Raw genomic sequence first — 14,762 nt, forward strand, 5'->3', positions numbered from 1 at the left:
TCATGCCTGGATGAGCAATGGGAGATCTGAATTAATCAGTGATATTGCCCTCTGTTTCTTATGGATTATATTTTCCTAAAATCAAAATCAGGCATTATAAATACAGCTATGATTTATTTTTAGTACCTGGGAGGTAAGAGATCAGAAGATGCACCCTTCAAAAGCAACAGGACCGGGAGAAAAGCGAACTACAGGCAAAAAAAGTATTTGGAATCTTGGCCAGGAATACAATTCCTTTTCTCTTAAAGTAGTCTTCAACCCAAAGGCTGTTACTGTACATGCACTAAACGGTGCTTAATTATCTTAGAAAAAACCTTTGATAAAAAAGATAGCTTGCATTACAAACTATATATAGGGAATATCCCTATTACGTGTGTTGAGTTAAATTTTTGTACGATGTAGAGTGTGAAGAAATTTGCAATTGGTTTTCATTTCTTATTATTTGTGGTTTGTGGGTTATTTAGCTTTTTATTCAGCAGCTCTCTAGTTTGCAATTTCAGCAATCTAGTTGCTAGGGTCTAAGTTACACTGGCAACCATGCATTGATTTGTATAAGACTGGAATATGAATAGGATAGGGCCTGAATAAAAATTGATTAATAAAAAGCAACAATGACTATACATTTGTAGCCTTACAGAGCATGTTTTTTTACATTTGTTTTTATTTTTGACACAAACATAAGTCAAGCAAAGAAAAAAACTTAAAAGAAACAACAAAATTAAATGGAGTGAAGCAAAATAAAACAATTTATCACAACACATCATAGTGTGGAATGAGGCATAAGGTCATTTTACATAATACATATTATCAATTAAAACATATCTGAGACCTATATGCTGCAAAGTTCTATAGAGAAAGAATAACATATACGGCTCTCTATTTCCTTCCCTCTCTAAATAAGCACTTATTTTTTAGATGGGGTCAGTGACCCCCATTTGAAAGCTGTAGAGAGTGAGGAAAAAAAGGAAATATTTTTTAAAAAACTATAAAAAATAAATAATGAAGGCCAATTGAAAAGTTGCATAGAATTGGCTATTCTATAACATACTAAACGTAGATATGAATCACCCCTTTAATGTACAACTTTAATCTCTGCAGTGCTATAAGGTTGTATAGATTACCCAGGAAATTACCTCAGTATAAATCAAAATACTCATTACAACTGAGTGTCCATTGTCCCCCTAGAGTCCACTGCATCTTAAAGGAACAGTTCAGTATAAATATAAAACCTGGGTAAATAGATAATGTTTCTAATATAGTTAGTTGGCCAAAAATGCAATCTATAAAGGCTGGAGTGAGTGGATATCTAATATTATAGTACAGAACACTACTTCCTGCTTTTCAGCTCTCTTACTCTGAGTTAGTCAGTGACTTTAAGGGGGGGCACATGGAACATAACTGTAGAGTGAGTTTGCAATTGATCCATAGCATGCGGGTCAGATTCAAAAGCAACAGTTATGTGGCCCTCCCGCAAGTCACTGATTGGTTACTGCCTGGTAACCAGGGTAACCAGTCAGTGTAAATAAAGAGAGCTGCAAAGGAGGAAGTAGTGTTCTGTTCTGTTACACATCCAGTCACTCCAGCCTTTATACATTACATTTTTGTCTAACTAACTATATTGAGATTTTTTTTTATTTTGCACAGCCTATCTATTTACCCAGTTTTTATTTGCATAACTATATATGAACAATTTCTTTAACACTGGATAAACTGTGCTCATCTCTAAGGCACTGACTTTGCCTTGGTTACAAATCCTTCATGACTTTACCAAGGATTGTATTTTATTCTAAATAGACTAGAGATTGTTAGTGTCACACCGCTTACAGTGTCAGTGATGTAGGGTCTTTGTGTTTATCCTTTTTGTAAGAGGCACAAATTGGAGCACATGTGCATTTTTATACAGATGAAGAATGCATGATTGCAATTGTGCATGACTGCTGAATGCTAAAATAGGAATTAGAAATGTTAATGCAGGGTAAGTTATTTGAACTTTCTATCTAACCACGTGGGCCTTAGTTATGTCTGAGTACAGTGTAAATTCCAAACAGGTAGAAAACATTAGTACAGTATATGCAGACGGAGTGAAACAGATCCACTCCTGTTTGTAGATCTAGCGACAGGCACAGCGCTGGCCTGAGTAAAACTACATAGAACAGAAACTTTACAGCTTTACTGTTCTTTCCAACATGCTTCCAACAACTCCAACATGCATTGAGTAATATTAATATCTTTATTACAGTCATCCTACAGTGAATGTTAAACAAGAAGGGCAGAAATGTATAGATCTGCAAACACAAAGTACACAAGAAAACCTTGCAAAAACATGAATGTGCTTGATATGTACAGTATGGGGTGTGCAGTCCCTTCAATTTTTCTTGTATAAAAAACAAAACTGCATGCACTATGACTGTAAAACCAGGCAAATAGTCATCATGGCAGGAATACTAAACCTATAGGTAGCAACCTAAAAATGGCTCCCCAGTCTGTAAGGGTGGATCCTCATGATCCCCTTTACTAAAGTAAAGTTTCTTCATACAATATAAATAGTAATTAAAAGAAAGCGTATGATTGGTCTTAAAGGGGACCTTTCACCCAAAAAAAATATTCAAAATCCTATTTTATCAGATTAGTCAAGCAAAATTAACTTTAATTACACTATATAAATTATTTGAATCTTGTTTCCTTCAGTCTGGGAATTCATAATCATAGCAAGCAGACAGGGGCTATTTTGTGGACACTGTTATTAAGGCAAGCCTTGGATCATCTCAGAATCTTGTTTGTGCACCAGAATGGGGGACCTGATGTCTATCCCCATCCCCATCCTGGCTACACAATTAAATAGTTAAGAGAACAGGTGGAATGTGGATAGAGCAGGGACATCTAGGAAGTGCTGAATGGAAAGTGAAAGTAATTGTCTGCCCCGCCTCTATGTCTAAGACAATATGTGATTGACAGCTGAGATTTTTAAATGAGCTATGAATGCTTTAATAAAAAGATAGAAATTGGATTTCATGTTCAATTTGAAAAGGACTTTTATTATACAGCTTTTTGTGTCTGGGAGACAGGTCCACTTTAACCCAATTTTGGGGTTTAGAAGTTAATTTGGGTCCCCTAAGAATGAGATTAAAGTAAGTCTACATCCCAGGTCTCTGTACAATTATATCACACAAATGTTCCATATGTAAATGTTTTCATATAAATAAAGTCTTTTCACTAAAAATGTGCTTTTGCTGATAATATGTACCAGTGGAAGCAAAAAACCAAGGGCACACATACACACTAGATTACATCAGCCAATGAATGGACAAAGCGGTGTCCTTTTCTCCCAAATGTCTTCCTGTCACAGTAAGAACCCGCATTTCCATGACAGATGTTTAGTGAACACAAAGAGCATCACAGGAATGATGACTCAAGGAAAAAGAAGTAAAAGGTCAATAATGATGTGAATATATATATATATATATATATATATATATATATATATATATATATATATATATCTCAATTTGGTAGCATGCTTTAATAGGTCACTTATGATACAAATTATCTGTTGGTTCAGTATTTTTAAGGTAATTTTTTTATTTTAAAAGAAATATAGACCCATTTAGAATCATAAGCACTATACACATAATAATTATGATATATTTTAGAATATGAAGGGGCTTCTTTGATATTATAAGCACATTGTTGAGTGCAAAAAGCCTGTTCAGAGAAAGTGCATGTCAACACTAAATTTACAGAACCTGCTTACTACTCCCTTTACTACTCCCTCTCTGAATGCAAAGCAAATAAGCTCTATGTCTAAGACAGCATACCTAATATTTATGCACTGCAGTGATCCAGGTGCCATAGAGGAAAACTGGGTGGGAAAACTGGGCCATGCGGTAGGTTTCGCTGCCCTCCCATATCAACTTTTAGAACCAGGGCAGAAAATTCTAAGGGGACCCCCAGTTCCAACTCCTATGCAGTGATCAATATTTTATCATACTGCACTGACGTCCCATTATGCTGCTGTAGCTGAGTTTAAAGTGGATACTGTGTGAAAAGACAGGCAGAATTGGTCTGTCTGCTTTAAACAGTAGTGATTTACTTGGGGCTGCCAATTTGTAATAATAGCCCCATTTTAACCTCCACAAACATTCAGAGATGAGTGAGTAAAGCATAATTACTTCCCACAGCCAGAGAATTATATAGGCTTGGATAGGGTTTGCTTCCACAAAATAAGGCCAACTGCCATCAGGCCTGGATTTGTGGGCAGGCCACAAAGGCCCGTGCCTAGGGCAGCAAAAATTGGGGGACGGAATGCCATCTGCTGGCTGCATCTCCACTAGGGACTGCATGGCGATTGTGATACCAGTTTGAATCTCCTGTCTACCCAGTCGCGAGTGGAAGACATCGCAGTGAGCCGAAAGAAGCAGAGGTGGCGAGGGAAGCAGGTTGGTGTGAGGAGTTTGAGCCCCGGGGGAGGTTTGGGGGTGTGTGGACAGGGGGCGGTCAGCTGGGGAAGCAAGCAGGCAGGGTCCAGTGCTGGGGATTTGTGCGAGCTTGGGGGGTTAATTTGCAAGTGGTGGGGGTCCTAAGGGTGCAGCATCTTGAAATCCAGCCATGACTGCATTACATAAATGTATAATGAAATACCTTTATATAACAAGCCCCCTATTAGTATGTTCCCCAACCAAAACTTTGTATTTGCTAGCTCTGGACAAACAAATGGTCACTCATTGTATGGCGAGAGCTGAGAACTGGAAATACACCCATATCAGTAAAATTGTCTGAATACAAAGGGTGGCACATCTAGCCCTAGCAAACCACATTATTGATTTCTTCTACATGAAGGCGACTATGTCACCTGGATTTTAGAACTGCTAGCAGCCACAGAAAGCAGCCCATTGTAATTACTGCAGAAATGTGAGGTTTTGCCGTGCAGCATTGGGCCATGGCTGCCAGAAGCTACAGTTGCTTCTCTTAACAATCCTCACACAATGATGAGACCTAACTTCCTGTCATGTTTAAAGCAAGGGGGGCAATAAAAGAGGCAGACCCTGCAGCTGCTGTCATTCAGAGGTCTGTGGGGTCATGTCTAAATCATTCCTATTTTGGGGGGATGGGTGGCCGCCACTAAATATATGCTGAAGAATGTCCTTAATTTTGACCTAAAATCTTGGGTGGAATATTGCGTCTATTTCCCTTTTATTTTGAGGTGGGTGCCCAGTTCGTTTCTTGATTGGCTCCAAGTCACTGCCCTGTGACATTAGTTTCCTCACGGCAAACACCATGATGTCCCTCGGCCAAGCCCTGCCTCCACTGCTGGACACTTGTTATCAAGCGATTATAAGCGCTTCCCATATGCAAAGCTTCACTATTATTTAAGACTACTCCCAGTATAATATCATCATAAATGAAAATGAAATAGAATTGTTTTTTTCTTCTTCCTTCTTTTTTTGGCATTGGAATAACAACTCCAAAAGACATAAAACGTCCCAGTGTGATAAGAAGTTCCGGTTGCACTAACAATGTACTCTGGGTGGTGGCAGCGAGCTTGTAGCTCAGCTAACAACGAATCGCATACTCTCTCCATCACTTTCATTCCAAACCCAGTGCAGCAGGGATAATAACCCATCCTGCCACGGCAACCGACAGAAAGATCTTTGATTGGCCCAGCAAGTGTGTCGGCCTCGAGAAGTCCGAGTTGATTGGTTTGCTGAGGCATCAGTCAATAGGAGAAAGGGTCCGGCAGAACTGCGTAAGGAGGCGGCCTTGGGATCCTATAGCTCCGCCCCTGTCCCACCCGCCGTGTCTCCCAGGGTCTGGCTGCTGTGCGTAGTGCTGTTGTACGGCCGTAGGCTAGATAAGAACTTTGTACGCTGCCGGCTCTTGAGGGACAAGATATGGCCGAAATCCCCCGGGGCTAGGAACTTCCGCAGCCATAGCCTACCCTGTCCGTAGCATTCGTTTGTGTCCTGTCCTGCGGAGCGCACTGGTGCCTTTGTGTGTCCTGCTGTGGAGAGGGCTAAAAGGAGGAGACTGCGAGGGTTATCGTACACCCACCGGCCGCCGCACGGCAAGCAACGTGAGCACTTAGCCCCGGGCAGGCACCGGCGGAGACAGAGCTGCTAGTATACCTGCACTTGTACAAGGTGCCGGCCCACCTGTGCTCCTGTCCCTTTCCCAGGTTCCTTCCATTCATTCTGTGAGGCTGTTGCTCAGTCCCAGGCTGCGCATTCATTCTGTGCTGCTGTACTTTCCCAGGCTGCCCATTCATTCTGTGCTGCTACCTTCTTTCAACCTGCCCTATTCTTCCCAGCCCTTCCCCTCCACTGTAGGCAGCCTGAAGACCTTGTTGAGCATGGTGCAGGCACAGTGTCCCCAGCAAGACTTCTCTGTTGTTTTACTCTGCCTTTCACTGCTCTGGTGACTGTAAAATCAAGCCAATCTCCTTTGCATTTACTTCTGGCTGCCCTGTGCACTAGTGCTTCATTTCTAACTACCCCCACCTTGCTTTCCTTTCTTTCTGTCTCTTGCTATATATATATAAATACCTAGTAGTGAGCTGACATCTTTCCCTTTTTGACAGTCACACCCACTTTGTTTTCTCAGTGGTGCACCCCCTTCATTCTGCACCATTCCCCTTGATCCAGTCTAGATGACATACCTATATTCCTGGTGCTGTGCCCTTTTGCCTCTACCATGGCTCCTGTGCTAACCTCAAGCTTCGATTTATTGGAAACTTCAGCAGATTGATCCGTGGAAAATAAGCCCCCTTAGGCAATTTGCCTTCTCTACGTGGGCAGGATAATACTCATTTACTTTTAGCTATTTAGAATTGGGACTGGAGATCAGTGAATCGTTGGGAAAATGTCAACGCCAAACAGGTTCAAGAAAGACAAAGAAATCATAGCAGAATATGAAAGCCAAGTAAAAGGTAAGTAATCAGTGGTTGCTCATGGTTCTGATGCATGCCTAGCCTGTAGCATTCCTTGACTACAACTCCCAGCTGCCTTTGGCCATCAAGTGATGTTGGGGACTGTAGGTCAACTACAGAAGACAGTATGCCGAGTATTTCCGTACCCTTTTTATGGAAATTCCCAGTACAGTGTTTATAGCAATTTTCTATTTTTTATATGGTAATATGTATTTACTGATTAATCCGCTAAATAGTTAGATGTTAGTTTTGCAACCCTTTCTTTGTTGATACCAAATAGACCTAGTAATTATGCCGTACTTGGCATGCGGATTCAAAATATAAAGCAACATGTATTTTTCTGAATTGCAACCCTTTGTTTTAAATTGCCTTTTAACGTGTGAATAATTAAACGTTTCTTTAATTCTTTGATTTTGCTTTGGCTTTGCTCCAACCATTCCATACATTTAATGGAGTGTGACAGTTGGACTGGAATGAATGAATTACCTTAAAAAAAAGGCAATGACTATTTTTAGTTTCTGCCACTCCAGATATGATTGTACTTTAATGTGTGTTATGTGTGGTCCAAGTGCAATGGAAATAGGAAGAAATACAGGGAACATGTATAATAAGTGTATTAGACAGGATAGAAGGTTCAAGAACTTTATGCTCTGGATTTGTGTTCTTCAAAGTGATGTGTTATCGTTATTGTACTAAACAGATCTGAAAGGGCAAGCTGCAATAATTAATTACATAGGCTGACATAGGGCAGCTGTTTGATATCTGAGAAAGAGTGACTCAGGGCTGTATTAGGTAAACTTATAAGAAACATTCTATCAGATAAAATGTGTATGATGGCTAAATTCTACCTAAACCAAATTGTTTCTTATTCTTTATCGAATATATAGGCATGCTATATTACAAGCTACCCCATTTTTTTTAGATCAGTATCAGATTTTTGTACATTAGTGATGAATGTTTTTTTTTAAATTTTAATATTATTTAATTAAGATACTAAAGTATCTCCTGGTGTTTGTGTCCAGACTTTATAGGGCATACTTAAGTTAACCATATACAGGCTGATAAAAGCTGTTGACTTGGCCCCTTCAGGTTGTGTTGGATCTTATTGACCTGTACATGGGGGCCTCCCAAATGGCAATCCAACCAACATAGTTCCATGAATCGGCAGGTTTGAAAATCCTGTTGGGTAAGGACTGTATTGTTGCATTAATCTGGTCCTTGCCCAACAGGGTCCTGTAGGCAGGTCTAGACTGGATTTCAAAATAGGCCCTGGCATTTCAAATACAAAGAGTCCCAAACAGCCTCCCACCTGCCCAATAAATGGTGACTGCCAATGGCATCTTACAGCAGCCCCTCTGGCATTTGCCAGAACTAGATTGCCAGTCCAGGCCTAACTTTCGGTCCTAATGTTGGCCCTGTGGCCCGGCATATTTTAATGATTTTACTGATGTATAATAGGAAAGCAACCTGTAGGGGAATCTAAAGGCAGCCATACATGGCCACAGTTTGGCTAATTTTAACCACACTGATTTCGATCACTTGGAAATGTATGGGCCTCATGCATAGGGTGGGCGTTCAGTTTAGACAGTCAATCCTGCAGTCTTAAGGCGGGCAAACATGCACAGATGAAATAGTTACATACAGTTGTCTATACTTGTGTGGTGACCTGCTTATATGGATTAGGGTTGCCACCTAACCCCTTTAATACCAGCCACATATCGAATCCACATACTGTATGGCTAGTTTGCAAATAATATAGATGCACAATGTATGGCTGCACATGTATCAGTTAAGTCTGCAGCATTCATCTAATTGCTAATTAGCCATGCAGGATTTGGCCAATATTAAATGGGTGAACTGGCAACCTAATCTGGGCAAATATCCATGTATTAAACTACAGTAGAACCTCGATTTTGCATCCTTGAATTTTATGTTTTCCGGATGCTAATGCTGTTTTGCTGTTGTCCCATTTAGGGAAGCTAAATTTTTTCTATCCTGGATATAACATTTCCCGGAATGGTTGTCCGGGAAACGTAAAATCAGGGTTCTATTGTATATCTATATATTGTCGTCTGCAAGGGTATAGCCTGCTGTTTGTGGACAATGCATTTGAGCTCTACTGTTCACTTGCTAAAGAGCTGCTAGTAGATCACAGTCCACTTGCCATTATTATTACACAGGCTAATTGCTCATCACAGATTCTCAAAAATGCTTTGGAACGAATGGTTATTTGTCCATACAGTCAAAAATAAAGCCTCTGTCTTCATAGTAATCATTTAGTATGAGCCACATGAATTATCTGATTCAGCGAAGACTAAACACAAATACAGATTCAATTGATTGTTTTGGACTTGGGACTTTTAAAACATATTTTCCATAGTGCAATTTCAAGCAGTCTTAATGTACTTTTACTGTTTTTTTTATTTTTTTGTTTTGTCACCATTTACTGTTAAATAGGCTTACACTAAGTGGGTGTTTGAGCACATCATGAACGTGAGCCAAGCACAGGCTTTTCATCTTTGACTGCACCTGTGTCAAGCACACATGGATTTAGATGTGTCTTCCCAGTCACCATATTTCATGGGCCCTGCATTGATTATTGGTCTTTGTGTTGCATAAAGGTGCAGTATAACTACAGAAGAGGTCCAACTTGCAGGATGTGTAATGAATATGTTCTGATGGCACAGCAGCAATTTCTGCTATCATATAGCTGAATTATTATAATGTAACTAAGCTTTTCATATATTGCTGTTGTATGTGATGATAAAACAAGACTGACAAGATGCATGGGGTTAGTTGCAGCTTAATAATAGTATTGCAAGTTTCAAAAGGTTTCCATCTTTGCTTTTGAAAACCACAAACTATTTTTGACAGCTTTTGTGGAAAAATAAATGAATACTCTGGGAAGAAATTTGGCAGAAGAACAGAGGGTGGTCTTTCTTTGTAGTTGTTTTCCCTCAAAAATGAGCTTTACCTAAATATTAACTATCCGCTCTAGTGAACCTTAATTCACACCCATAATTCTACTGGCTTCTGTAATCTTAGCGATGCCTTTATGTAATGACAGATGAAGTCACGGAAAACTTTAGTTTCATTAATAAATAATTAGAAAGCTGGAAACACTTACAGCTCTGCATATTGTTTTCAAAGCTGCAGATAATAGCCCAGTGATTCACCGGTATCTCTCTGGCTTCCTCTTGAATGTACATATAAAATACTTCATTGCTCACTTGATATTGGGCATTTCCTACAACACCAAGCATAAATTGTTGGTGACCCCCATACCATGAGGAGAATAACCCAGATGTCCCAAATGGGCAGATTTCAAATCTTCTTGTGAAAATATGGGGAGTTTTCTAAAAACCTTTGCCTTTTACCTGCTGTAAATTGTCAAAAATCCATTGTGGTGAAACCATAAACAATTTTGGCAGTGAGGGAATAAATTTTATTTTGATTTTAATTCACTCTGGTAAAAAGTTATATGAGTGATATGAAGTACCCACACCTTGGGGCCGATTCATGAAGCTCGAGTGAAGGATTCGAATGAAAAAAATTCGAATTTCGAAGTATTTTTTTGGTACTTCGACCATCGAATTGGTTAAATTAGTTCGAATTCGAACGAAATCGAACGAAAAATCGTTAGACTATTCGACCATTCGATAGTCGAAGTACTTCCCCTTTAAAAAAAACTTCGACCCTCTACTTCGGCAGGTAAAACCTACCGAAGTCAATGTTAGCCTATGGGGAAGGTCCCCATAGGCTTGCCTGTGATTTTTTGATCGAAGGATTTTCCTTCGATCGTTGGATTAAAATCCTTCGAATCGTTCGATTCGAAGGATTTAATCGTTCGATCGAACGAAAAATCCTTCGATCGATCGCAGGATTAGCGCTAAATCCTTCGACTTCGATATTCGAGTCGAAGGATTTCAATTCGAGGGTCGAATTTCGAAGTATTTTTAACTTCGAAATTCGACCCTTAATGAATCTGCCCTCTTGTGTTACATATAACCTTCTTGTTTTAGAATGTAAGGTCTGTTGAGCAGGGTGTTCTTTACCTTGTGTGCCAGTCAATATTCTAATCTGTTGTTTGACATATACATCCTTCTATTGTACAAGCTGTGGATTATGTTGGTACTTTAGAAATAGGTGTTAAAAGGCAACGGCAATAGGTGTTAAAATGCAACGGCAATAGGTGTTAAAAGGCAAAGTTTCGAGCCTACCAGGCCCTTTATCAAGCTTGATAAAGGGCCTGGTAGGCTTGAAACATTTCCTTTTTGCATATGGGCTTAATATATTTCCATCTTTGAACACTATTGCAACCTTATTCAGTGTGCTGCTGGCATTTTTCTGGACATTGATTTGACCCGGCGACAGGAGTGGGTCTCTCAGTACAGCACCTGACACTGCAAAAGTGTGATTTGGGGAGGTGAGCGTTCCATATAAGTGAGTCTGGTGTTTGAGTCTGACAGCTCAGTAATGCAGACTCTAAACTGTTACAATTTTGCAACATTTAGTTGATACAATTAGTTGATAAGAAATGTATCTACTAAATGTATCCATTTAGAATAGTTTACAGGGTCGGCGACCCCCCCCCCCTCCCAGGGCTGCTTCAGAAGGTTAAAAATGACGCTTGACACTTCAATATTAGAAAAAGGGTCACACATAGAAAATAGTCATTGGAAAAAGTTATTATTTCTGGTGATCTATCTGAAAACAAATAGTTGTACAGTGCTACGCAATATGTTGGCGCTATATAAATACATGTTAATAATAAAAGGTGAACCACCCCTTTAATTATAGTTACTAATAAACTCCACTCTCAGGCAAATGTTTAATTTTATCAGGAAAAATAATTAAAGATTTGGTAAATCTGCTGTAGAGTATGTATGAGATGGCCCAAGTTTATGTTTCTTAATATGTGAGATTGCAGTCAGTTCTGATCAATGTTTCCACAGTGAATAACTGCCCACAGCAACGCTTACAGGCATCATAGATTCCACAACATCTGTTTGACCGTTGATCATTTGCAAACACACATTCACTGACCAGCTTAAAACAGATTTACAGATTTCAGATGGTCAATTTCTGTTATCCAGAAACCTTGAGACCTGGGGTTTTCCATAATTTGGATCTTCATACTTGAAGTCTACTATACAAACATGTAAACATTAAATAAACCCAATAAGGATTATATCTTAGTCGGGATCAGGTACAAGGTACTATTGTATTACTACAGAGAAAAAGGAAATCATTTTTAAAAATTTGGATTATTTGGATAAAATGGAGTCTATGGGAGATGGCCTTTCTGTAAAACTGGTTTCCTTATTGGAAGTAAAACCAGCCTATTGGGTTTATTTCATGTTTACATGAAATTCTAGTAGATTTGAGATATGAAAATCCAAATTATGGAAAGATCCGTTATGCGGAAAGCTCCAGGTTCTGAGCATTCTGGATAACAGGTCCAATACCTGTACTTAGGGGCATTCCTTGAGACCTGTTCATCCTCTAACAAATCTGCATCTGTTAGATCATAAATCATAAAACATTTGAGATGTTGGCATCAAGATTTAGGAATAGCGTGGCAATAAAGGTATGGGGTCCATTATCTGGAAACCCAATGTTTACATTATTTTATAGAAGACTTAAGGTGCGAAGATCCAATTTACGGAAAGATCCGTTATCCGGAAAATCCCAGGTCCTGAGCATTCTGGATAACAGGTTGGATACCTGTATATTGGGGTAGTTGTAAAAAAAAAAATATATAGAAAAAGTCTTTGCTCACACTTGCAACCTGTTGGAAAGCGTGTAAAGTAAATTCAACATACCACACATGTAACACATGCTGGAACTTTTGATATGGTTGAACTTGTTTGGGTGCACAAAGGGGCAAGGTGTTACAGCTCCATTTATTTTTATTTGACTTGTCCATGAATTTATAGGCACTTCCTGTTCAGTTCCATCCGTGTAAAAGCACAGCAGCTGTGTATTGCCTGCTACGTATTTCTATATAGGCGACTGCATCGTTGGTTCCATTGGCTGACAGGCTGGCTTATATTCCTGTTAAGGTGGCCATACACGGGCAGATAAAGCTGCCGATATCGGTCGTTTAGACCAATTTGACAGCTTATCTGCCCATGTATGGGGGCTTCCGACGGGTCTTCCAGATCGATATCTGGCCACGATATCGATCGGGAAGGTTTGATTTTTACCCGACCGACCCGTCGGAGCCCCTTGGCGTAACGTAATTCGATCGTTCGGCCATACGGCCAAACGTTCGAATTACCCCCAATATAGACATGCCGTTAGTGGCATATCGGGGAAAGATCTGCTTGTTTTGGCGATGTCGCCAAACGAGCGGATCTTTGAGTCTATGGCCAGCTTTAATGATTTTGGCACAAGCCCATTGTTATGAAACGAGATTATTCATTAAATATGTCAGGACTGCATAGAACAAGAAGTGCAGATATAAGGTCACTATTGTGGAGAAAAAATGCTTTAGTATTTAGTTCAGGTCAATTAAAGTCTAACACTGCATTGAACTACAACATTGTTAAGCGGTCATACATGTTTAAAACGATATTAATAAACTATTCAATAGACAGTGTAACACAAGTTTATATTGTATTTATATTATGTTTGCCTGAAACAGTTGACTGATATGATCCAGCTAAATTTTGTGGCAAATCTGAACAGAATGTTTGATATGTCATTAATATTTGTGTTTTACTCAGCATGCTAGGCCAACAAGATACTGAAATACAATCACGCTGAAAGGAAATAAAACTCGGGTTTAACGAGAAGGGAATGAATAGCCTTTGAAATGATGACTCATTCAAGCTTAAAGAATGGCTTTGCCTTGCTGTTAAACATATGGCCAGTGGGCCTTCCTGTTTTGCCAGCTGGGAGAGGGGAGTTTCTTTTGGGGCAGGGTTGCATTCACAGACAGGCTATGATTGCTGTATTAATGGTAATGATAGAATTTCTAAGTACTTGAGGTATAAGGTTGCATTCTAAAACAATTCTGAATTAGGGAATTAGTTCTGTATTATGCAATGGGTATCATGAGAACTCAAATACGTATCCTTTGGCTTATAGATCATTGCACACAGGCATATGAACTGAACAGAAAAACATTCTATTTAAGAGACATATTTTTTCCTCATATGTCAATATGCCATCTTGCTTAGGTTTCAATATTTTTGAATGTGTTGCTGATTTGTCTATGCCCTCTATTTTCAGATGGACTGGTCACCTTTTATAAGCCTGCTGTGTTGTTATTATCCTCTTAACCAAGGGGCATCATCTGACATGTTTGGGCTATTGATCAACAGCAAACTCACATTTTATTACTGCATAGGTAGAACAGGAACTGTGAACTGTATATTTAAAGCCAGAACAAAGATTTACCATGAACCTATACAGGTATGGGATCTGTTATCTAGCATGCTCAGGACCTGGGGTTTTCTGGATAACGGATCATTGCATAATTTGGATCTTCGTACCTTAAGTGTACTGTAAAATCATTAAAAAATTAAATAAACCAAAAAGGTGGGGTTTACCACCAATAAGGATTAATTATATCTAGGTCTGGATCAAGTACCAGGTTCTTTTTTATTATTACAGAGAAAAAGGAAATAGTTTATAAAAAGCTTGATTATTTGGATCAAATGGAGTCTATGGGAGATGGTCTTTCCCTAATTTGGAACTCTCTGGATAGCGGGTTTCCGGATAACGGGTTCCATACCTGTACTGTCGGGTATTCCCACATCAAGTTAAAATCAAATGGCAAAGGAAAGCAAGGGCATAGAGGGCGTTTAAGGTACAGTTTAAGTCTGCTTAC

The 14,762-nt window shown here is 39.3% G+C and overlaps 1 protein-coding gene across 5 annotated transcripts in view; it reads left to right on the plus strand.

Annotated features, from left to right (window-relative positions):
* Nucleotides 1-5,321: 5,321 nt before the first annotated feature.
* LOC108711074 (SLIT-ROBO Rho GTPase-activating protein 1) overlaps nt 5,322-14,762 on the plus strand; it is a 106,531-nt gene continuing 97,090 nt past the window's right edge. The window contains exon 1 of one of the 5 annotated variants that reach the window (XR_005966282.1): nt 5,322-6,922. Coding sequence is in view for 4 of the 5 variants with exons in the window: in XM_018252407.2 (XP_018107896.1) it covers nt 6,856-6,922 (67 nt within the window). In the remaining variant the exon portion in view is untranslated. The remainder of the gene's footprint in view (nt 6,923-14,762) is intronic. The other 4 variants (XM_018252407.2, XM_018252408.2, XM_018252409.2 and 1 more) reach the window with 4 other exon arrangements.

The sequence above is a fragment of the Xenopus laevis genome, chromosome 3L, assembly GCF_017654675.1.
Source record: "Xenopus laevis strain J_2021 chromosome 3L, Xenopus_laevis_v10.1, whole genome shotgun sequence".
Classification (NCBI taxonomy): domain Eukaryota; kingdom Metazoa; phylum Chordata; class Amphibia; order Anura; family Pipidae; genus Xenopus; species Xenopus laevis.